At 40.1% G+C, this 22,843-nt stretch overlaps 1 protein-coding gene across 1 annotated transcript; it reads right to left on the bottom strand.

Annotated features, from left to right (window-relative positions):
• Positions 1–10,600: 10,600 nt before the first annotated feature.
• Positions 10,601–11,639, bottom strand: LOC136354557 (uncharacterized). The gene is made up of 2 exons (XM_066306060.1): positions 11,263–11,639; positions 10,601–10,970 (listed from the first exon to the last, which is right to left on the bottom strand). Exons 1-2 carry the CDS (start codon positions 11,637–11,639, stop codon positions 10,601–10,603), a joined length of 747 nt encoding a protein of 248 aa, XP_066162157.1.
• Positions 11,640–22,843: the final 11,204 nt, after the last annotated feature.

Raw genomic sequence — 22,843 nt, 5'->3', positions numbered from 1 at the left:
TTAGAATCAACAAATCATATTTTGTTTAAGAGTGATATGTCCAGACTGATGTGGTGTATGTAGAGAGAGTTTAGGCTGGAGTGCTATACCTAAAAACTTTGAGGAGTTCTTTCTGCTATGCAATAATAATAACAACTCAACAGAGACTAAAATCACTTTGAGTTTGATGGCTGCAGTTTGTTGGAGCTTGTGGCTTACAAGAAATGCTATGATTTTCAGGAACAAACTGTGGTACTCCCCCTTAATTCTGCCTTTCCAAACTGTTTCCATTCTAACGCAGTGCAGGATGCTTTTTCAGCCTGAGGATTAGAGATCGAGCAAGCTGGAGGCAATGGTGGGACAAATGAAGTTAATGATCTAAAGTCTAAATTCGCCAAGAACACGAGTGGGATAGTGGTGTCTTCTTTTTTACCTGTTTTTTGAGTTGTTCTAACCTTTTTGCTGATAAGAGGTTTTAGCGGTTCCTTTCATTGTCAGTAACTGGTGTTTTAGTCGACAGAGTGCTAGCTGGTTTGTTAGAGGTGCTACAGCTTTTGGTGTCCTGGGATATTGCCCGTTTGGTTTCCCCAGCTAAACTCTGCCGATATGGCTTTCTATCAAAAGCTGGGTATCTGACCTTTTGTCTAAAAAAAATGCATAGCAGTAGTTCATTTGATATAATTCTTCACCTCTGTAGCAACAGCAATTCCACAATTGTCCTCTGGCAAAATGAACAAGAATAATGGCTAAGATCGAGATATGTTGGATTGAGAGATACCAGGAGTTCAGTTAATAGCCTGTTGAAGAAATGAAGAATCGGTGTGTAGGCAACACCTCGTATAGTATTTTTATCGCTAGTTTTCCTACCGAATTGATTGGAAGCCCTAGTTTATTTGCTAAGGCGCACCAGTATAGTTCTGCTAAATTCGTTTTATAATCACTTCAACTACAGTATTTAGCATTGCGAATACCAATTTTTGGATGTGGCCGCCTCGATCGATCTCTTCCACTACTAGCGTAGACCACACAGGAGCTGAAATTAGCATGTCACTGTATCTATGCTTCGCTGAAAGGGTTTAACAGAATTCGTGAAACATATATAAACAAGAAATCAACTAGTTGCTCAACTGCATTTATATTTTTTTTTCCAAGTAGGTACGCAAGTATACTGAAAGAGAGTGTCACTGATTGGGAATGTCGTTTACCACTTGCCCATCTGAACGGGACATACTATATTGTGGTTATTTTAAGTATTACTCCATCCGTACCAAATTATAAGACATATTTTTTTACAGTCTTCAATTACATATTTTGACCATTAATTTATTCTATGTTATGCTCCAGATAAATATGAAATTACCCATAATATGAGAGTACTTTAAAATATGAAATGACATAACATGTATAATATTTATCATATATATATAGTTAGTATGATTTTTAGTCAAAAGTTACTGAGACTGAATTTCCATAAAAAGAGTACGCCATATAATTTGGGACGAGATTGAATTTCCTTAAAAGAGGGCGCCATATAATTTGGAACATAGGGAGTACCATATTAATCAAACTAGGAAGGTAGCCCGCGCATTCGCGCGGGCATGCGTCGTACGCTAAGCTGGGGACACTTATAAAAGCAAAATATTAACCAGAGAACATCTGCTACGATTTCTCCATAAATTATTTTTGTTGGCATTAATTGCTTTTATAATTTTCTAACCTATGAGCTTTATCTTATATCATATTTTAGTAATATCTACAATTAATTATTTATAATCTTCTCCATCATTTGAAAAGTAGGTAGAATTATTTTCTTTAGAAAACATGTCAACAAAAGATAAAGTAAGGTTTTTTGTTCTTTTTTTAATTGCATATATATTATCATGGTTTAATCGAGGAGAATTGGGTGGGACATGAAGCTCCACTAAATGTCTGGTTTATATAGCCTAATATATCTGATGTATTTTGAGAGGTGATCCATCTATAAACATTTCATGTACAGTAGGTCAGAGCCTCCACACAGCCTAACATGAATACTATAATTACAAAACATAGTTGTGTTGTATTAATTTTGAAATGTTATAGTATTCATATTACTATAGCATGAATACACGTTTGTTTTTTATATAAGATTGATCCAACGATAAGAAATAATGGTTCCACCGGTTTAAAAGGCATAGGACTATTCCAAAATATAGCTTAAAAATTATGTGTGTTTAAAATTCAATATTATTGCAAAGTGAGTGTAGCTCAACTGGTTAGGTTGCTTGTATTGGAACTTGCCACTGGGTTCAAGTCCTAGACTTTGACATGGGTGCTCGCATTTACGACTAATTATTCTTTCAGTGGTGGGTGGCATATCCATCGACAGCAAGACGCCCGTGGTGATTTCTTAAATCTCAAAATATGTCGTCTAATCTTTTGGAGATACTCAAATGGGGGTAAGCTATGTGTTTGTGAGTTAATAGGGGTGAGTGTGCGTCCATTAAGTTGTGAGCACCTACGTTTGTTGTGTGTTTCTAAAAAACCATTCATAGGGGTAGGCTATGTATTTATGCCTTCATAGGGGTGAGTGTGCATGTGTTGTGAGTGTCTATATTTGTAATATATTTCTAAAAATATAAAACATTATTGATTGTTTTTCTTTTAGTTTAAGATCTAAACAATATTAAGGGGATGGGCAGTGTTGTGCGCATGTGAGGGCGAGGAGGAGGTGGAAGAGATTTTATTTTTGTAATTTTTCTAAATGATTTAAGTGATAGCCGATGATGGGGTGCTTCATTTTTTTTAAGAATTTCTAAGATACTTTCTTTTGCTTTATAGGACGTGGCACACGACGATTTAAGATTATGTTCAAGAGATAGATCTAATAGATCTAATAGTTAAAAATAATGGATACATCAATTTAGTTGTATTTTTTATCTTAGGACATGATAGAGAGTGACTTATGAACGCTCACGAGGGAGTTTAATTAATACATATTTTAATAAATTTTTGGTTGTTAGGATATTATTTTTTTAAGATAGATATTATGGGTCCTAATACATTTAATTTTAGATCGATTAGAAAATACTTTGGGTGCTGTATTTTCTAATTAAACCACTTAGATTGTTTTAAATTGTTCTACTCGAAGTACATGTTATTAATCAGAAGGTTTAAAAATCTACTTGGTATTTTCTTCAAAATGTATGAATCGGTGAACAATAGTTAGTCCGTAGAATATATATGACAGAAAGTAATGAATTTCTTTAATAATATACTTAACTTAGATCTTTAGTTTTAAATTTTATAGTAAATAATCTAATGGTGTGCACCAATTAAAAAGTAGCTATATGATTTAGATAATATAGTTGTTTAAAATTAGTTTTCATAAAACATTTTTTTCCATCTAACTAAAAGAGAAAAATTGGAGAGAAAGAAAATAGGTGGGGAGGCACGTATGTACTGAATGGGAGGGGTGGATATGCGGGGCTTGTTTTCTTCTCCTTTTCTATTTGATAAACAAATCTAATGATAGAAAATAATGGGTTATAAAATATTTTTTCCATCTAACAAATTGAGGAAAATAGGAGAAAATAGGAGAGAAGGAAAATTGGTGGGACTGGGGAGGTACATACTGGTCGGAGTAAGTACGGGAGAGGTTTGAGATATGGGGGCCTTTTTTTTGTTTTTATCCTTATCTATTTGGATAAATAAATCTAATGATAGAAAACAATGGGTCCACTGCATATTAGTGAAAATCGATGGATGGATGTTTTGTTTATTCTCAGATTTTTTGTGATTTTCTTAAATTTATTAAAATGCCACGTGGTGGCATATGAGCATTTAAAGGAGTGTCACGTGACGACTTGAGAGCGTTTATAGCACATGTGCAGGCACCTTACTTATTTAGTGATGATTAAAATTTTCTTATAAATCCTTATGTGGAAATGACTTTTTAAAGGAAAACGTCTGAATTACACCCTTAAACTACAACGACGGTACGAATTGTCCCGGTTATATATAAACTCATTTATCACCATCCTTGGTAAACATATGAGTTCATTTTTTTTGTTTTGTTTTTTCTTTTATTATACATTTGATTCACCTATGCATGTTCATGGGTATTATATGATAGAATAATCTATATTCTCAAAATTATTTGTGCTAATTATTAACATTATATAGATGAGAATGACATAATTAAAAGAAGATATAATGTGGTTCCATAAGACACTTTCATTGAATGTGTATATGTTTTTTTCTGGCAAATACTAAGCACATACTTGTTCCTCTTTTTTGGAGACAAATATTTTTTCTCTTAGTGTAGGTGTGCGTATGTGTATTTATATAATGGATGTGCATACATTTATATATGCGCTCGTGAATGCCTTTTATATAATTAGTAAAAAAAATACTTTCAAGAAAATTGGTGAGATGGCGTGAAGTGGTGCTGTGGCGACGTGGATTCTTCGACAATCTCGTCAGGAGTGGTTGCTACTCATATGCACAATTTGAGGAAAATCTCATAGCTGCAAAGAAAGAAAGAAAGAGAAAACTACTTGATGCAGCTGATCGTATACACACCCTTCTTTTTTTTTCCTTTATAATATCTCTTGTGTACGTACGTAGTGAGGGATTATATATATATATAATGGTTGAAATAATATATCCACGGGTTTTGTATAAATAAATAGCTAGATTCTACCTTTTTATATATTTTTTCTTATATAAGCACGGGTTATGTAATATATATAATACTTAATTAATCTTACGCTGATGATATGCTTTATTTTGTGTGTCCTAGATATGCTCATCCAATGAGGTAGCCCAAATAATTCCTAAAAGATAAAATGACATCCACATGCTGTAAATATATATATATATATATATATATATATATGATTGTTAATTTTCCAAAAAAAACATATGAACAAAGAAACATATAATATATGAAAATGCATTCATGATAAATTTAATAACATCATTTGGATATATCAGTACTACACGGTATGGAGTGAGTAAACTTTTAGAGTGCTACTCACAATTTAAATTGTTTTTTTAAAATATATGTCCAATTTAACTATGCACTCCAGTGATATACAATCATATAATCCATAATTTTAATTTATTATTATTATTATTATTATGGAAGATTCGATGAGATGCGTTATTTAGAATAAAACATGAAATAACATGTACTTTTAGAACATAAAAAATATGGTTAACATGGATTTTTTTTAGATTTTCTTCTAATCTAAGTATACAAGAAGGAAAAAGGAAAAAGACATATAGGGGATATGTACGTACATTGGGACGTACGGACCTACAGGTTCTATGCGGACACGTACGGCCAGGTAACGTGGTATTTTTTTAGATAGATTGATTTGGTATTTTCCTTAAATAAAGATCTAATGGTTAAAAATAATGGGTTCACCAGATTAAATGAAAACCGATGGTCAGATGTTTTTCTTTTTTATTAGAATTTCTAAGATTTATTAAAACGCCACGTGGCGTGCTAGGAGTGTTTGTAGGAACGCCACGTGGCGGTTTAGGAGTGTTTGTAGGAAGTTTAATGGACTTACCTACAGGTTCTATGGGGAAACGTACGGCCGGGTAACGTGGTATTTTTTAGATAGATTGATTTGGTATTTTTCTTAAATAAAGATCTAATGGTTAAAAATAATGGGCCCACCAGATTAAATGAAAACCGATGGTTAGATGTTTTTCTTTTTTATTAAAATTTCTAAGATTTATTAAAACGCCACGTGGCAAACTAAGAGTGTTTGTAGGAACGCCACGTGGCGGCTTAGGAGTATTTGTAGGAAATTTAATGGACTTTTAGTATATAATAGATAGATAATAGATAGATAGATAGATGTGTTGGATATTTTTTAAAAAAATTTATATGTACACTTTGTTTTAAAATTTAGAAGAATACAATATCCACCCAGATATTTATTTTTTCTTGCACAATATTTTATAAAATTCTACTATTCCTTTCGTCGCAGATCTAGCATGTACTTTATCCTGCTTATCACTGGTTCTAATTAAAGAGAAATTAATTGATGTTAGTTAAGCAACAGAGAACAAACATATAAAACAAAATTAGTCAAAAAAAATTGTTAATAATTGCTATGCTATGGGAATTTTCATTCCACAGCAACTTAAAGATCAACGCTGTTGTGAATAGAATTGATTGAGCGAGAGAGATTGTGTGAGAGAGAGAATTGCACACAAGAATGTAGAGAATGAATGAGCGATCCTTTATTGATAACAATGGTTACAATATATAGGGGGGAGAGAGGCGGCAACAGAAGACGCGATGGTTTGGGAACCATCACGTCCGTTGTTAGAATCGCCGTGTAGCAAGAAGAGGTGTGGGGCACGACCAACCGTCGTGTCCCAGAATTTATTGCTGCTCTATCCATATAGATAGATGAGATCACCCAAATATTTCATAACACTCCCCCTTGATCGAATCCAGCTTTGATCATTGCTTATTAGTGTTCTAGATATCTGTAAAGATAATCTTAGAAATAATTATGTTAAATACATCACATAAAACTCCTCGAAAACCCAGTGGGAAAAATAAGGAGAGAACCGTGATATATATTATTGACTATTTAGATCTATGAGTAAAGCTCATAGTTTGATCCAAAATAGTATAATGTCTACAGTTATCATTTAGTAAAAACCCCAGTGGGGAAAAGCCAAATGATAGGACATATAAGCTTATGTTGATATTATCTCGTTAAAAACTTTGGATGAGAAAACCTAAAGGGTAAAACTGATACAAAGGAAAAAGAGTATAATATGACGAAAATAGGTTATTTTCCAGAGGAAGATATTTTTAAGTCGTCTCATACCAATTCCTTCGACACATTTAAAGAATGTGGAGTATGGTAGAGATTTTGTGAATAAATCAGCAAGATTATCACATGACTTAGTTTGCAAGATGTTTATGTCTCCATGTTGCTGAAGCTCATGAGGATAAAATAATTTAGGAGCAATATGCTTAGTGATGTTGCTCTTAATATAACCAGTTTCCATCTGAACAATACAAGCGGCATTATCTTCATAGATAATGGTAGGTGATTCCAATGAACCAATACAACAAGATGTTAATATGTGGTTAACCATTCTGTGAAGCCATACACATTCATGTGATGCCTCATATAATGCAATTATTTCAGAATGATTTGTGGAAGTGGCTACCAGAGTCTGTTTAGAAGACTTCCATGAAATAGCAGTTCCACCCTGTAAAAATACGAATCCTGTTTGTGACCTGGCATTGTGGGGATCAGATAGATAGCCAGCATTAGTATACCCAATTAAAGTCGAATCCTGGTTCTTTTTAAAGAAAAGTCCAAGATCTCTTGTGCCATTAATATATCGAAAGACATTCTTAACTCCAGTCCAATGGCGATTGGTAGGAGCAGCGCTGTATCTTGCTAATAGATTTACCGAGAAAGCAATATCTGGCCTCATACTATTTGCATGGTACATAAGTGCGCCAATAACACTAAGATATGGAAAATCAGGACCAAGTACATCCTCTCCATCTTCCTTTGGTCTAAATGGATCTTTCTCCACATCTAGAGATCGAGCCACCATAGGGGTTTTGGAAGAATATGACTTGTCCATATTAAATTTCTCCAAAATTTTCTGGGTATATGCACTTTGGTGCACAAGGATTCCAGAAGGTAAATGCTCAAGTTGTAGACCTAAGTAAAATTTGGTTTGACCCAAATCCTTCATCTCAAATTCCGTCTTTAAATGATGACGTGCTTCATTAATATCTTGTGTATTCCCAATGATGTTGAGATCATCGACATATACCGAGATAATACAAAATCCTGTGGGGGACTTTTTGATAAAGACGCACGGGCAATCATCATTTTTAGTGTATCTCTTTAGCGAAAGGAATTCACTTAATCGGTTGTACCACATCCTGCCCGATTGTTATGATAAAGTGACTTCTACAACTTAACACAATACATGTTACGATTTACCTTCTGATTCGGGATGTCGATTCCATCAGGAACCTTCATGTAAATATCAGAATCAAGTGACTCATAAAGATATGCTGTCACTACGTCCATCAACTGCATAAATAGACAATTTTGTACTGCCGATGATATTAAATATCGGAACGTTATACCACTCATAACTGGAGAGTAAGTTTCGTTGAAATCAACGCAAGGTTTTTGCGTAAAACCTTGTGATACAAGCCTTGCTTTATATCTCACCACCTCGTTGTTTTCGTTCCGTTTCCGGACGAAAACCCATTTGTATCCCACAGGAAAGATACCACGAGGAGTAGGCATTACAGCCGAGAATACATCTCTTTTATAAAGCGAGGCTAATTCTGCATCAATTGCATCCTTCCATTTGTTCCAGTCAGAGCGCTTTTGGCACTCTTTTATAGACCTAGGTTCTGGATCAACTTGGAGGCACTCAGCAATTTGTTCAGAAAAATTAGTGTCGACAATTGTAGCTCTTCTATCAAAAGATTCTCTAGTTTCAGAGTAATTGATGGCAATTTCATCAACCCTTATAGACTCATTGTGATGTCCCGAAACAATGTGTCTATGGTCTTCCGAATTCCTAGTCTCAGCATTGTGCACCACCGAGCTAGGTTGTAGACTATCACGATCTGCTTGACATATAGTATCAATTTGGTGTGTACCAACTAAAGGTTGGTTTGCATTTACCGTCTTTCTTTGCTTATTAGCAATTGTTTCTCGCTGAGTGGCCATACTTCTTCCTCTCTTTTTAGTGAGTGGAAGTTGAGTGGTTTTATTTGGTACCTCCACTATTTCTGGCGCATTCTGAGCAGGAATGAAAGATTTAGTCACACCTTTATAATTGGTAAATGTATCTGGCAGGTTATTTGCAAGTCTTTGCAAATGTATAATTTTCTGAACTTGAAATTCAGCTTCAGTAGGACGTGGGTCTGAGGCTGGAATACCCTGGGCATCCCAATCAATTTCCTGGCATTCTTTCTGGTACTTGAATTCTCCCCCTAATGCCAGGAAATGTTCCTCATCAAAGATAGAGTCAGCGAACCGGGCAGTAAATAGATCACCTGTTAAGGGTTCTAAATACTTTATGATCGACGGAGATTTGAATCCCACATAGATCCCCACTTTTCTGTGTGGGCCCATAGCGGTATGCTGTGGTTGTGAGATCGGTATGTATACAGCGTATCCGAACTTATGCAAATGGAAAATACTTGGAGGATTTCCACGTACTAACTGCATTCGGGAGGTTTCATGATATGCAGTTGGTCGTAGTTGGACAAGGTCAGCAGCGTGCAGAACTGCATGACCCCAACACGACGAAGGTAATTTGCAATTCATCAATAATGGTCGAGCAATAAGCTTAATTCTTTTGATCAATGATTCAGCCAAACCATTTTGTGTGTGGACATATGAAACAGAGTGCTGAACCTGAATTCCCAATGCCATACAATAATCATCGAAAGCATGAGATGTAAATTCGGCAGCGTTGTCCATACGGATTGATTGAATCCTATGTTCAGGGTAATTTGCCTTCAGCCTTATAATTTGTGACATCAATTTGGCAAAGACATGGTTTCGTGTCGATAGAAGACACACATGAGACCATCTAGTAGATGCGTCAATCAAAACCATAAAGTACCTGAACGGTCCAAATCTTGGCACAATAGGGCCACAGATATCTCCTTGAATGCGTTCAAGGAATTTAAGTGGTTCGGCTCTGATTTTGAGATAAGATGGTCTCAAAATCAGTTTCCCAGTGGCACATGCAGTGCATACGAAATCAGAGGATTTGGGAAATTTATCAGTAATCAAATGATGACTAATAGAGTTGCCAATAATTTTTCTCATCATCCCGATACTAGGGTGCCCAAGTCGATCATGCCAAGTGTGGAATGCATCAACATTTTGAAAAATTACTTTGTACGCAACATGTGCAATGGGCTTAATGTATGTATAGTACAATCCCGATGTGAAAGATGGAATTTTCTCGCAAATGCGTTTGCCATATCCGTTTTGTTTGGTTAAGAGAAGAAATTCTTCTCGATTATCTATATGGGTTTCAATGTGAAACCCATTTTGACGGATCTCTATAACTTAGTAGGGTACGGGTTGAATCAGGATACAATAAAGCATCCTCGATTGTAATTTGTGTACCCATTGGGAGTGTAATAATTGCTCTTCCTGAGCCAACTATCACAGTATCGCGCCCAGCAATAGTCAAAACTTTGCCTTCTCTCTTTTTGAGAGTTTGAAAGTATTTGATCACCCTAAGTATAGAGTTTGTGGTATCACTATCCACAAGACATAATTCCTCTCCAATCGGAGCGATATCCTTAGACAACTATAATGAAAGAAGAATTGCATGATTAAGAATTCTTTATCCAATATATATACATACATACAATAATTAAAACATCAAATACATAGTATGACGTTTACATATTTTAATAGTACATACTCTAATGACTAGCAAGCCATACAACCTTACAATACAAGGGAGTTCGTACTTATCTACTTATTACAACCAATATTATTTGGCAAACTTATAGGATATCAATATACTGTTTCAAGCACACTGAGATAAGGGCATCTTCATCTCCAAGTGGGACGCACCGAGATCATTGCAAATCTCCAAGTGGGTCCGTTGAGCAGTATTCGATGAACATATCGTCCATCGCAGAGAGTGGAGCGATATCTTCTAGGAGAACATTGAGGTTGCTCTCTGGTTCAGCAGGAGCCTGGTGAGAACTTGCAACCTCAGGGCGCTCTTCATGTGTAAGATTGAAGTGGGCTTCAAATCTTAAGTTCTCAGAAGATTTTTTGTCCTTGAGGGATTTTTGGTACAAGAGAACAAGATGTTTCGGGATGCGGCAGTCTTTAGCGACATGAGTGTCAGATCCACACCAGTTGCAATGCTTGTTGCCATTGCTATGAGGTTGTGGTGCCTTACCCTTCCCTTTTCCTTTCTTTCGACCCTTGAATTTGAGCCTGTTGTTGTTGGTTTGCGCTTTCCAGTCAGATTCTTAGGATTATTCGAAGAATTTCCCTTGAATCCCTTCTTATTCTCAGCATTATTCTGTACATTGAAGTGCACCTCAGGCAGTGGAGCAGAGCGCGGTGGGCGCTGTTGGGCATTCTTTAAAGAAAGCTCATGGTGTCTTTATGCTTGAGTCAATGTATGTATAAGCAGAGAATGTTTCTGGAAATTGTTAGCGCGATAGTTGATAGAGTTTTCTCTATCTTTTCTGCCTCCGTTGGCTCTTGTTCACAAAACTTCAACCTGGAACAAATGTTATGAACAGCATGGTTGTATTCTGCCACAGTTTTAAAGTCCTGTAGGCGTAAATGAACCCACTCATAATTAGCCTTAGGCCAAATGAGTTCCTTTTGCTGATCATAATGCTCTTTTAGAGCTTTCCAAAGGTTGAGAGGGCTCGTCTCTAACATGTATTCATGTTTGAGATCCTTATGAATGTAGAGTCTCAAAAGAAAAAGGGTTGTATTGAGCTTCCTGGGCTCAATTGCCGGATCCCCTTCATTGGGTTCCTCAATTGTATTTAAAATCCCCCGAGAGGCAAAATTGATTTTGATATCAGAAGCCCAGATGGGATAGTTAGTCCCATCGAGGGCGAGTTCGTCGAACTCTTTTGTTGCCATGTCCCTACAATCATGGTTAACATTATCAATTTACAGAGGTAAATTAATAAAAACATGATATTAAGGTTGTAATCTCAATGCGTAATGTAAAACTTCATATTCTGTAATGTTTCGAAAGATGTAGGTTATAGACCTGACAATTTTGAGTTAGAATTCGAAATTAGGTGGCACAATGTGGATAATCTCCAAGTAATTAAACAGTGGAGTAGATCTCTTAATAGTGGGCAAGTTATACTTGTTGCCTAAAACACGGTCTCCAGGCAAATATATTCTGGTGAATATACCGCAGCCAATGTTTAGGACTCCACTACCTTGTGTTCAACCAAATTTCAAATAATTTCATTTCTCAAAACATATTCTTGGAAAAGAACACATGTGGGTAATCATCATGAGATGTAGACCTCTATGAGATGGGAGAGGTGCTCGCTGCCTAAGTTATGACCAGTGCGGCCAATTTCTAGGGCTCCATCGGGTAATCATCTCAAAATGTAGACCACTTTATGATGGGCGAGATACTCGCTGCCTAAGTTATGGTCGATATGACCAAAGTATAGGACTCCATCGACATGTGATTAATTTCCAAGTCAAAGTGTGAAGTGGTACATGCATTAAATCCTCCATTAATTATGTTGTACATAATTAAGAAAATTTGCTAAATCAAAATACAAAATTTATAGAATTTTGTAAATTAATAAAGCGAGAAAGTAGAGCGTGTCTTGAAATAATATGCAAAAGGCATGTTATTAAGACAACAAATAAATTTAGTGAAACAGGGTATTTAAATAAACACCTATGTTAATAAACACATAACATCAGTGGTGTATGTGACCATTACATAATTGTTTGTACAACTGATGAACTGCTTCGACTAAATTAATTACATAAAACATAGGGACTAAAATGTAATTGCTGCTGAAAATAAAATTAAAAAACTAAAATTAAGGGGTAAATGGGTGGTGGGCCGAAATCAATAGGATTCGGCCCACCACCGCTATACTGCGGCCGGCCCATCAGGCCCAAGGGGAAAAAGAGGCGCAGGGGGGCGTGGGGGGGTTAGGGTTACCCTAACCGCCCCACGGTGTGAGCCGCCGCCGCCGCACATGACACCGCTGAGACGGCGCTACCTCCTCCACCTCGTCTGCCGCCGCCGTCCGCCGCCAGTTCGCCGCCGCCGACCGCCGCCAGTTCGCTGCCGTAGGAGCGCCGTGGGGCGCCACCGTGGGGGCGCCGCCGCCGTCGCCATAGGGAAGACACCGACGCCGCCATGGGAGCGCCGTGGGGCGTCGCCGTGGGGGCGACGCCGACGCAGCCGACGTCGCCAACCCCGTCGTGGAGCGCCGCCGATTCCACCGCCACCTCCACCTACTCCGCCGCCGCCACTTGCCTCCACCGCCATCTCCCATCCACCACCACCTCCACCGCCGCCATCCACCATCCGCCACCGCCGCTTCCCCCTCATCGGCCGGCGGCATACCGGCCGGCTTAGGCCGACGATCCCGACTCCTCATCGGAGTCGGAGACTGGCCGGACCCAAATACCGTTCCCCCCCACGCCATTTGGTATCGTGCGGCTCCGGGAGCCATGGGGAACGGCGATGAACGTATGACGGAAGCCGGGACGGCGTGCAGCGGCGGTTCCAGCGTGGCGACGTGTTGGAGACAGTGTAAAGAGAGGCGGCTCCCCCGTGCGCGCCGCCATGGTTCCGGTATGGCCGAATCCTGGTGGCGCGGGTGTGGGGGAGCGTCGAAAGCTAGGCGTCGGTTGCGATGTTGATGGAGGTGGGGAAGGAGTGGTTGGTGGTGACGGAGTGGCGACGAACGGGGCCGGCAGCGACTCCATCTCCAGTGGGAGTTCACACGGCTCGCCGGGCATTGTCACCACCGCCGTCCATCCATGGTAGGCACAATACTGTACCCCTTGCACAAGGATCCGGCGAGGTGCTTCGGCAACCGGAGGCGGAGGAGGAGGTGCGACAGGGACGGGCGGGGGGGCCACAACCGAAGTTGCAGGCACACGACGAGGGTAGTGGCGGCGGCCACCAACCCTAGCCCGGCCTCCGCGGGATCCCCGGCGCGTCCTCCTCATGGATTGACGAAGAAGATGGCGAGGCCGGCGTGCGCGCTGATGGCGAGGGAGGCCGAGAACGGCATCGATGATCCAATGAAAGGTAGGCATCGTACCTTCTCTGATGATTCTTCTGTTCGTTTTTCTGTTAGATCAAAAGCGATGTTTCTTCCTTCTTTCACTTCGCGATCTCCTTCGCGAGAGCGAAAGTGCTGATAACGTGTTGTGAATAGAATTGATTGAGCGAGAGAGATTGAGTAAGAGAGAGAATTGCACACAAGAATGTAGAGAATGAATGAGCGATCCTTTATTGATAACAATGGTTACAATATATAGGGGGGTGAGAGGCGGCAACAGAAGACGCGATGGTTTGGGAACCATCACGTCCGTTGTTAGAATCGCCGTGCAGCGAGAAGAGGTGTGGGGCACGACCAACCGTCGTGTCCCAGAATTTATTGCTGCTCTATCCATATAGATGGATGAGATCACCCAAATATTTCATAACAAACGCCACACAGATTGGTCGAGGCCGCATGTTTCAATCTTATTGGTTAAATGTTTTACTAATCAAATTTTATATCCATATTGAATATAGTATCTGAAATAAGGTAATAAGAGGAATTAGAAACTAAATGATCAACCTTAGTATTTAAATGCTAAATAACATATCAACTATGCAAATCATAAAATAGTTATACCTGAACCATTGTTTGCAATGTGTAAATAATCTAAGCATCATGTTTAAATTGTGGCATTTATGCTCCTAATGCTAATATCTCTTTGCTCTCTCATAGTCCCTTCTCATATGTATTGATCGACGACATGTATCTTCTAATCTGTTCAAGCATGATTTGGTTGAAAATGAAAAATCTAGGTAGCTCTATGTGAGTATTTTCATAGGCTATTTGTCTGGAATATATTTTTTTAAATCTTTTTAATATACTGGAAATTTTATACGCCAAATATCAAATGATATATTTTTATTTGTATTCATAAGAAAACGAGCTTCCAGAGTTCAAATTACAAAGTACTAACTTAAAAATTCATAGTAAACTGATTTATGTTTATTAACAATAATATATATTGGCCGCATGCCATAATCCCAACCAGCACTTAAAAAAATGACAGAGTGATGCCACTCCGTTCGCCTCCGTCGATGCAAGAATCCCAAAATCCACATGCCAAATCCCCATTCACAAAATTTTACAAGTCCACAATTTGAATCCATCGTAGTTAACAAACCCACAATTAACAAATCCACAAATCATCATAATTTAAGGTCATATATTTCCTTTCACAGGTTTTCAAATGGATCAATCTCCATCTCCATTCAAACTAATCAGAGTAACCGGATTAGATTGGATCGTCCTCATCATTGAGAGACGAAGAACAAGCACCACCGCCTCCTATTAGATCTGGGAGAGGGGAGGGGGTTGTAGGAGCCACCGGAACCTTCTGGAGGCCTGGCCGTCGTCGTCGTCATGGCAGCTGCCACCAGATCCATCTCCTCCACCGTGTCCGCCCGTCTCCTTCATTGCCCGCTGCCGGATCCATCCACTCCACCGTCACAGCTGCTGCCCTCTGCTCGTGCCCCTCCCACCCTCAGACCCACCACCGGATCCGTCCCATCCACAGTCACCGTCACCGCGCGCACCCCTCGATCCATCCCCATGCCCCTCCGCGCCACCGGATCCACCTCCTCCACCACGACCGCCCCTGTCCTTCACTGCCCATTGCCGGATCCAACCCCTCGCTATCGCCCGTGACCCGAGACTTCCCGCGCTGCCGGATTCGCCGCTGGATCTGCCACCGCGACATAAGCTTCTCCATTGCGCGCCACCCACGATTGAGGGAGGAGTGGTGGGAGAGGCCGGAAGGGAGAGGAAGGGGGAGGAGAGGTGGGATGGGAGGGAGAGTAGAGTTGGCAGTGGAAAAGATGCAGTGAGAGGAAAACGATGAGTTGGACTTAGTCTCTGCGCGTGATATATATATTCCTATCCCATGATTTTTTATGGTGGTGGTAGACCCTGCTAGTAAAAATCAATTTTTACTACGTAGGGTCTTATGAGCACTGCCGCTTGTAAAAGTAGAGGTGTTTAGCTGCTAGAAGCCAAGACGTAAAACAATTCCATTGTCTTACAAGAATTCTACGTTGCTAGAACAGACACTCACAACAAGTCAGACAAGTATGACAGAAGAAGGCCTCGTCAATGGACTGAGGATAAAAGAGGGAACATATTGACACTGCAAAGTATCTCTAACATTTACCTAACACCCAAAAGAAAAATCTCCAATCTGTATTAATTTGAACTGTGAAAACTTTCATATCAGCATAGTTTTCTCCAGAAAGTACTCCATCCGTCCCAAAATATAAGCATTTTTAGCATACTAACAAATCAAATATTTTTAACTTTAACCATTAATAACAAAAAAGTTAAAAAGATCAACCATATAAAATTGATGTTACTAGATTTATCGTTAAACATACTATCATAATATGTAACTCTTTTTAATTACAATATCTTACTTCTACACATATTGTTGGTCAAAGTAGAATCTTGGAGACCGTGTTCGGATCTAAAAATGCTTATATTTTGGGACGGACGGAGTACGCATTTATATATATCTGCCTCTACCATCCATGCATTCAAGATCCATCCACTGTTGGAAAGTTGGTCATAATTCGGCATATTTTAATCCAAAATAACAAGATAATAGTCATGATATTTACAATAGGATTTGATCCAGTGATAGTGGTGAATGTAATCAACATGAGCATGCTTAACGTTGAATAAGCATCAACAATCACATAATGACACAATGTTGACATTGCGATGAACATTAACAGTAAAACTTCTAATTGAAATAATGTAATAAGGTTATACCCCAAGAATGGTCCTCCGCTGGAGTTTGAGGCAGTATTGCCTCCGTTGGTGTTGACGGGAGTCTCCTTCTCCTTGTCTCCAGTGTTCGACATGTTGGTGAAGATGAAGTAGATGTTGACGAACAGTGAGTAGTCGCGCCTTGCGCTCCCCAAAAACCTGATCGCCCGCCCGTCTGTGCAAACGTCGCAGCAACGCGTGGTTTCGGAGGCCTACTCTCCCAACGCGTGTGCACACACTCGTCAGGATGGGATTACCGTAGCAGCAACAGCTTTTTAAAATGGATGAAAGTGTGTCTTCTTCTTCTCGCGGGAGATCAAATCCATTCTCATTTTATAAGAGGAATGGAAGATGAAGAGTAAGAGTCATGGAATAGGAAGAGGAATGGAGCAACTAATTGTCATCAACTAGCCATGAACCATCCTCCACTACACAACCATCAACCAACAATCAATTAAGAGTAATTGATGTAAGTTACCAATGGAATAGGAAGAGGAATAGAGCAACTAATTGTCATCAACTAGCCATGAACCATCCTCCACTACAAAACCATCAACCATCCATCAATTAGGACTAATTGATATAAGTTACCAATTCCTTAATCAAATGGATTAATTCTCAAAACTCTTCATCCCATTGATATCCCATAGAAGAATGAATTCACATGAATTCCTAGCATAATGAGCCTTGGAATTTATTTGATTTAATTGATTTAAATGGATTAATTACCCAATTAAATCTAACAATCCCCACCAAATTTCAAGGCTCATGAGAATGCTCTCTATTCCATAGCAGCTTTTATATACCAGTGTTTCGGTGAAGACTGTTAAGTTGAACTTTCACCTAGAAAAGGAGCTACACCTGACCACAACTGAACAATGGACTATGCCTTGAATTGTCAGTCTTGTGCAGTTAGGTTTCACTCAATTCCATAACTGATACTAGGCAACCATTAGTATTCCCTCGGGTTAGAGCTTATAAGTCATACTCCAGGCCTTTCATGAGTATCTAGAGATCACCCAAATCTCATAGACTGTGACTAGCAGTCGAACTCATATAGGTGTGTTCCTTCTAAGATGTTCTGCAGGTCAACATCTCTGCTTGGAAAAGCCACTCGGATCACATTAAGACATAAGCCATCCTACCATGCAGGAAAGAAGAGAAGCACATCATGAAAATGAGCCCTTTTCAAGGGTCTCTTCTCTCAGTCACACAATAGTTTGTTTCACCATCCAAATTCACGGAATCTCCGATCATAATCGACAGGTTTCCACTATTATGCAACCTTAGGTGGGTATCAAGCCCATTTCCCTCGATGCACTGTCTATCACATTACGTGGTAGCCCCTTGGTAAACTGATCTGCCAGATTTCTAGCCGTTTGGACATAGTCCAATGCTATCACTCCGGAGTTTTTCTGCTTTCTGACAGATTTCAGTCTTCTCTTGATGTGTCTAGATGACTTCATGTTGTCCTTTGAACTGTTCACTTTAATAATCACTGTTTAATTATCGCAGTTCATTAGGATAGCTGGCACTGGTTTTTCAACCACCGGCAAATCCATCAGGAGTTCACGAAGCCACTCGGCCTCAACTGTCGCATTATCTAGTGTTGTAAGTTCTGCTTCCATTGTTGACCTCGTTAAGATGGTCTGCTTGCAAGACTTCCAGGAAACAGCGCCACCTCCAAGTGTGAACACATATCCACTTGTGGCTTTTATCTCATCAGCATCAGATATCCAGTTTGAGTCACTATACCCTTCTAGTACTTTTGGATACCCGGTATAGTGAATTCCATAGCTCATAGTACCCTTTAGATAGCGCATTACTCTTTCCAGAGCCTGCCAATGATCATCTCCCGGATTTGAGACAAACCGGCTCAGCTTGCTTACAGCAAATGAGATGTCAGGCCTCGTTGCGCTAGCCAAGTACATCAATGAACCAATGATTTGAGAGTATCTCAGCTGATCCCTTGCTATTCTTCGGTTTTTCCTTAATAGCACGCTGGGATCATAAGGAATAGGAGCTGGCTTGCAGTCACTATATCCAAAGCGACTCAAAACCTTGTCCACATAGTGGGATTGCACAAGTGTAATCCCACCCTCATCTCCTCTTTGTAGTTTGATGTTAAGAATAACATCAGCCTCTCCCAAATCCTTCATTTCAAAACTCTTGGACAGATAGTCTTTGACCTCCTCAATCAGATTAAGGCTGGTCCCAAAGATCAGTATGTCATCGACATATAAGCACAAGATCACCCCTTCTCCCCCACCATAGCGATAGTATACACATTTGTCAGCTTCGTTCACAACAAAGCCTGCAGATGTAAGCGTGGTGTCAAACTTCTCATGCCATTGCTTAGGTGCTTGCTTGAGGCCATACAAGGATTTCAATAGTTTACACACCATTCCCTCCTGACCTTCTAGTACATACCCGTCTGGTTGATCCATATAGATCTCCTCCTCCAGCTCTCCGTTTAGGAAAGCTGTCTTAACGTCCATCTGATGGACGAGAAGACCATGAGAGGCTGCCAGAGCAAGTAGTACTCGAATCGTGGTCAAGCGAGCAACTGGTGAGTATGTGTCGAAGAAGTCCTCGCCTTCCTTTTAGGTATAACCCTTGGCCACAAGCCTTGCCTTGTACTTTTCGATTGTACCATCAGGCCTAAGCTTTTTCTTGAAAACCCATTTGCATCCTACGGGCTTGCACCCATATGGACGCTCAACGACTTCCCAAGTACCATTAGACATAATCGAGTCCATTTCACTGCGTACTGCTTCCTTCCAGTAGTCAGCGTCAGGAGATGAATATACCTCTTCTATGGTTCTTGGGGTGTCATCCACGAGGTATACAATGTAGTCATCTCCAAAGGATTTTGCAACCCTTTGTCTCTTACTCTTGCGAGTATCTACAATGTTGTCCTCCTCAGGATTTTCCTCAGGCGTTTGATCATTGTGTTCTATCGGTGCAAAGTGCTCATGGGGCATGACAGTTTCTTTACTAGAAGTGCTAGGTGTATATTTCATAGGAAATTCATTCTCAAAGAATGTAGCATCTCTGGACTCAAGAATTGTACCAACATGCATGTCGGGTACTCCAGAGTTTACTATTAAGAATCTATAACCCACACTGTGGATAGCATAACCAAGAAACACACAATCAACAGTTTTTGGTCCAAGTTTCCGCTTTTTGGCTATAGGTACATTTACCTTGGCCAAACAGCCCCATGTTCGTAGATATGAGAGATTTAATTTCTTCCTTTCCCATTCCTCGAATGGTGTTACTTCCTTATGCTTCATTGGAATTTTATTCAGGACATGACACGCAGTCAAAACTGCCTCACCCCACCATTCCTTGGAAAGCCCCGCAGTGTCTAACATGGCATTCACCATCTCAGTTAGAGTACGGTTCTTTCTTTCGGCCACCCCATTTGATTGGGGTGAATAGGGAGGCGTCATCTCATGAATAATTCCAAACTCTTCGCAAAAGGATGCAAACTCATTGGAAAAATACTCCCCACCTCTATCAGACCTCAACCGTTTGATTTTCCTTTCAAGTTGGTTTTCTACCTCAGCTTTATAGATTTTAAAGAAATGCAATGCCTCATCCTTTGTTTTCAATAGATACACATAGCAAAATCTAGTGCAATCATCTATCAGTGTCATGAAATATTTCTTTCCCCCTTTAGTCAACACGCCGTTCATTTCGCACAAATCGGAATGAACAAGTTCTAGAGGTGCCAAATTCCTCGCCTCAGATGCCTTGTGAGGCTTGCGAGGTTGTTTCGATTGAACACAAGTATGGCACTTGGAACCTTTTACCAAAGTGAATTTTGGAATTAAACTCATGTTAGCTAAGCGCGTCATACAACCGAAATTCACATGACAGAGTCGCGAATGCCACACATTAGACTCATCATTCTCGCTAATATGGTTCACAGCATTATGATTATTACACATGTCATTCAAAGAAAAGCGGAACAAGCCTCCGCTGTCATAACCTTTTCCAACAAAAGTCCCATATTTAGATACGACACATTTATTGGACTCAAACACAAGTCTAAAACCTTCTCTACACAATAGAGAGCCGCTAACTAGATTCTTCTTTATTGAAGGGACATGCTGCACGTTCTTCAGCTGCACGGTCTTTCCCGAAGTAAACTTCAGATCGACCGTACCAACACCATGAACAGCCGCAAGCGACCCGTTTCCCATCAACAAGGAGGAACCTCTCCCGACCTGATAAGAAGAAAATAGAGAAATGTCAGCACATACATGAATATTAGCACCAGTGTCCACCCACCAATCAGGTGAATGAAAAACAGAGAGAACTGTAGGTAATATTTTACCGTACCCCGATGTTCCTCCGCCCTCGCTAATGATCATGTTGGCAGACTTCCTGTCTTTGCGCTCAGGACAGTCCTTGGCCCAATGCCCAGACTTGCCACACACAAAGCAGTCTCCCTTTGCCTTTCCCTTGCTTTTCTTCTTAAAATTGGTTGCAGCCTTGGGTTTGACATCAGGCTTGACTTTCTTGTTGTTGTGGGATGCATGAGGGTTCTTCTTCTGTACCATATTGGCACTAGAACCTCCCTCAACCTTTTTGCCCCGGACGTCCTTTGCCCTCGCCTTCTCCTCAACACCCAAAGAGCCAATGAGATCAGGAACACTGAACTCTTGTCTCTTGTGCTTTAGAGAAGTGGCAAAGTCCGACCAAGAAGGTGGTAGTTTGGCAATAATGCCACCTGCCACAAACTTGTCCGGCAACTCACAGTTGTTGTTCTCAAGTTCCTTAGCCAGCATCTGAATCTCATGAGCTTGTTCAACTACAGAACGGTCATCGACCATCTTGTAGTCATAGAACTGCTCCATAACATACAGCTCACTGCCGGCATCAGAAACTCCGAACTTGGCCTCAAGTGCATCCCACATGTCCTTCCCAGAAGGCATGTGCATGTACACGTCCACTATGTTGTCAGCGAGTACACTGATCAATGCTCCACGGAACAGGCAATCCGAAGCCTCGAACTTAGCCTCTTCCTCAGGAGAAAGAGGTGGTTCACTTCGTTTGCCCCGTGAAACATAGAAGCACTGCATCGCTGTCAACCACAATAGTGCACGTGCTTTCCATCTCTTATAGTTTGAACCATCAAAAGCATGTGGTTTCAGTGCAGCAGCAAAGCCAACTACCGAAAATGACCTATCAGGTTTTTGGATTGTTGGAAAGTTGGTCATAATTCGGCATATTTTAATCCAAAATAACAAGATAATAATCATGATATTTACAATAGGATTTGATCCAGTGATAGTGGTGAATGTAATCAACATGAGCATGCTTAACGTTGAATAAGCATCAACAATCACATAATGACACAATGTTGACATTGCGATGAACATTAACAGTAAAACTTCTAATTGAAATAATGTAATAAGGTTATACCCCAAGAATGGTCCTCCGCTGGAGTTTGAGGCAGTATTGCCTCCGTTGGTGTTGACGGGAGTCTCCTTCTCCTTGTCTCCAGTGTTCGACATGTTGGTGAAGATGAAGTAGATGTTGACGAACAGTGAGTAGTCGCGCCTTGCGCTCCCCAAAAACCTGATCGCCCGCCCGTCTGTGCAAACGTCGCAGCAACGCGTGGTTTCGGAGGCCTACTCTCCCAACGCGTGTGCACACACTCGTCGGGATGGGATTACCGTAGCAGCAACAGCTTTTTAAAATGGATGAAAGTGTGTCTTCTTCTTCTCGCGAGAGATCAAATCCATTCTCATTTTATAAGAGGAATGGAAGATGAAGAGTAAGAGTCATGGAATAGGAAGAGGAATGGAGCAACTAATTGTCATCAACTAGCCATGAACCATCCTCCACTACACAACCATCAACCAACAATCAATTAAGAGTAATTGATGTAAGTTACCAATGGAATAGGAAGAGGAATAGAGCAACTAATTGTCATCAACTAGCCATGAACCATCCTCGACTACACAACCATCAACCATCCATCAATTAGAACTAATTGATATAAGTTACCAATTCCTTAATCAAATGGATTAATTCTCAAAACTCTTCATCCCATTGATATCCCATAGAAGAATGAATTCACATGAATTCCTAGCATAATGAGCCTTGGAATTTATTTGATTTAATTGATTTAAATGGATTAATTACCCAATTAAATCTAACATCCACCTCTAAAAGCTGCCATTTCGAAACCTCCCCCAACCAACAATCGCTATCAGCATCACATATGTTAGTTCAACCAAC

Source organism: Oryza sativa, chromosome 12 (assembly GCF_034140825.1).
Source record: "Oryza sativa Japonica Group chromosome 12, ASM3414082v1".
Taxonomy (NCBI): Eukaryota; Viridiplantae; Streptophyta; class Magnoliopsida; order Poales; family Poaceae; genus Oryza; species Oryza sativa.
Note: the sequence above shows the minus strand (reverse complement) of the source record. Positions and strands in the feature narration are given on the sequence as shown.

What these genes read in the sequence shown, in the direction of transcription:
- LOC136354557 (XM_066306060.1), bottom strand. Translation starts at nt 11,639, where the DNA reads ATGGCAACAAAAGAGTTCGACGAACTCGCCCTCGATGGGACTAACTAT. An exon ending in GTTCATAACATTTGTTCCAG is followed by an intron (nt 10,971 to 11,262) that starts GTTGAAGTTTTG and finishes CAACAACAACAG; the next exon opens with GCTCAAATTCAAGGGTCGAA.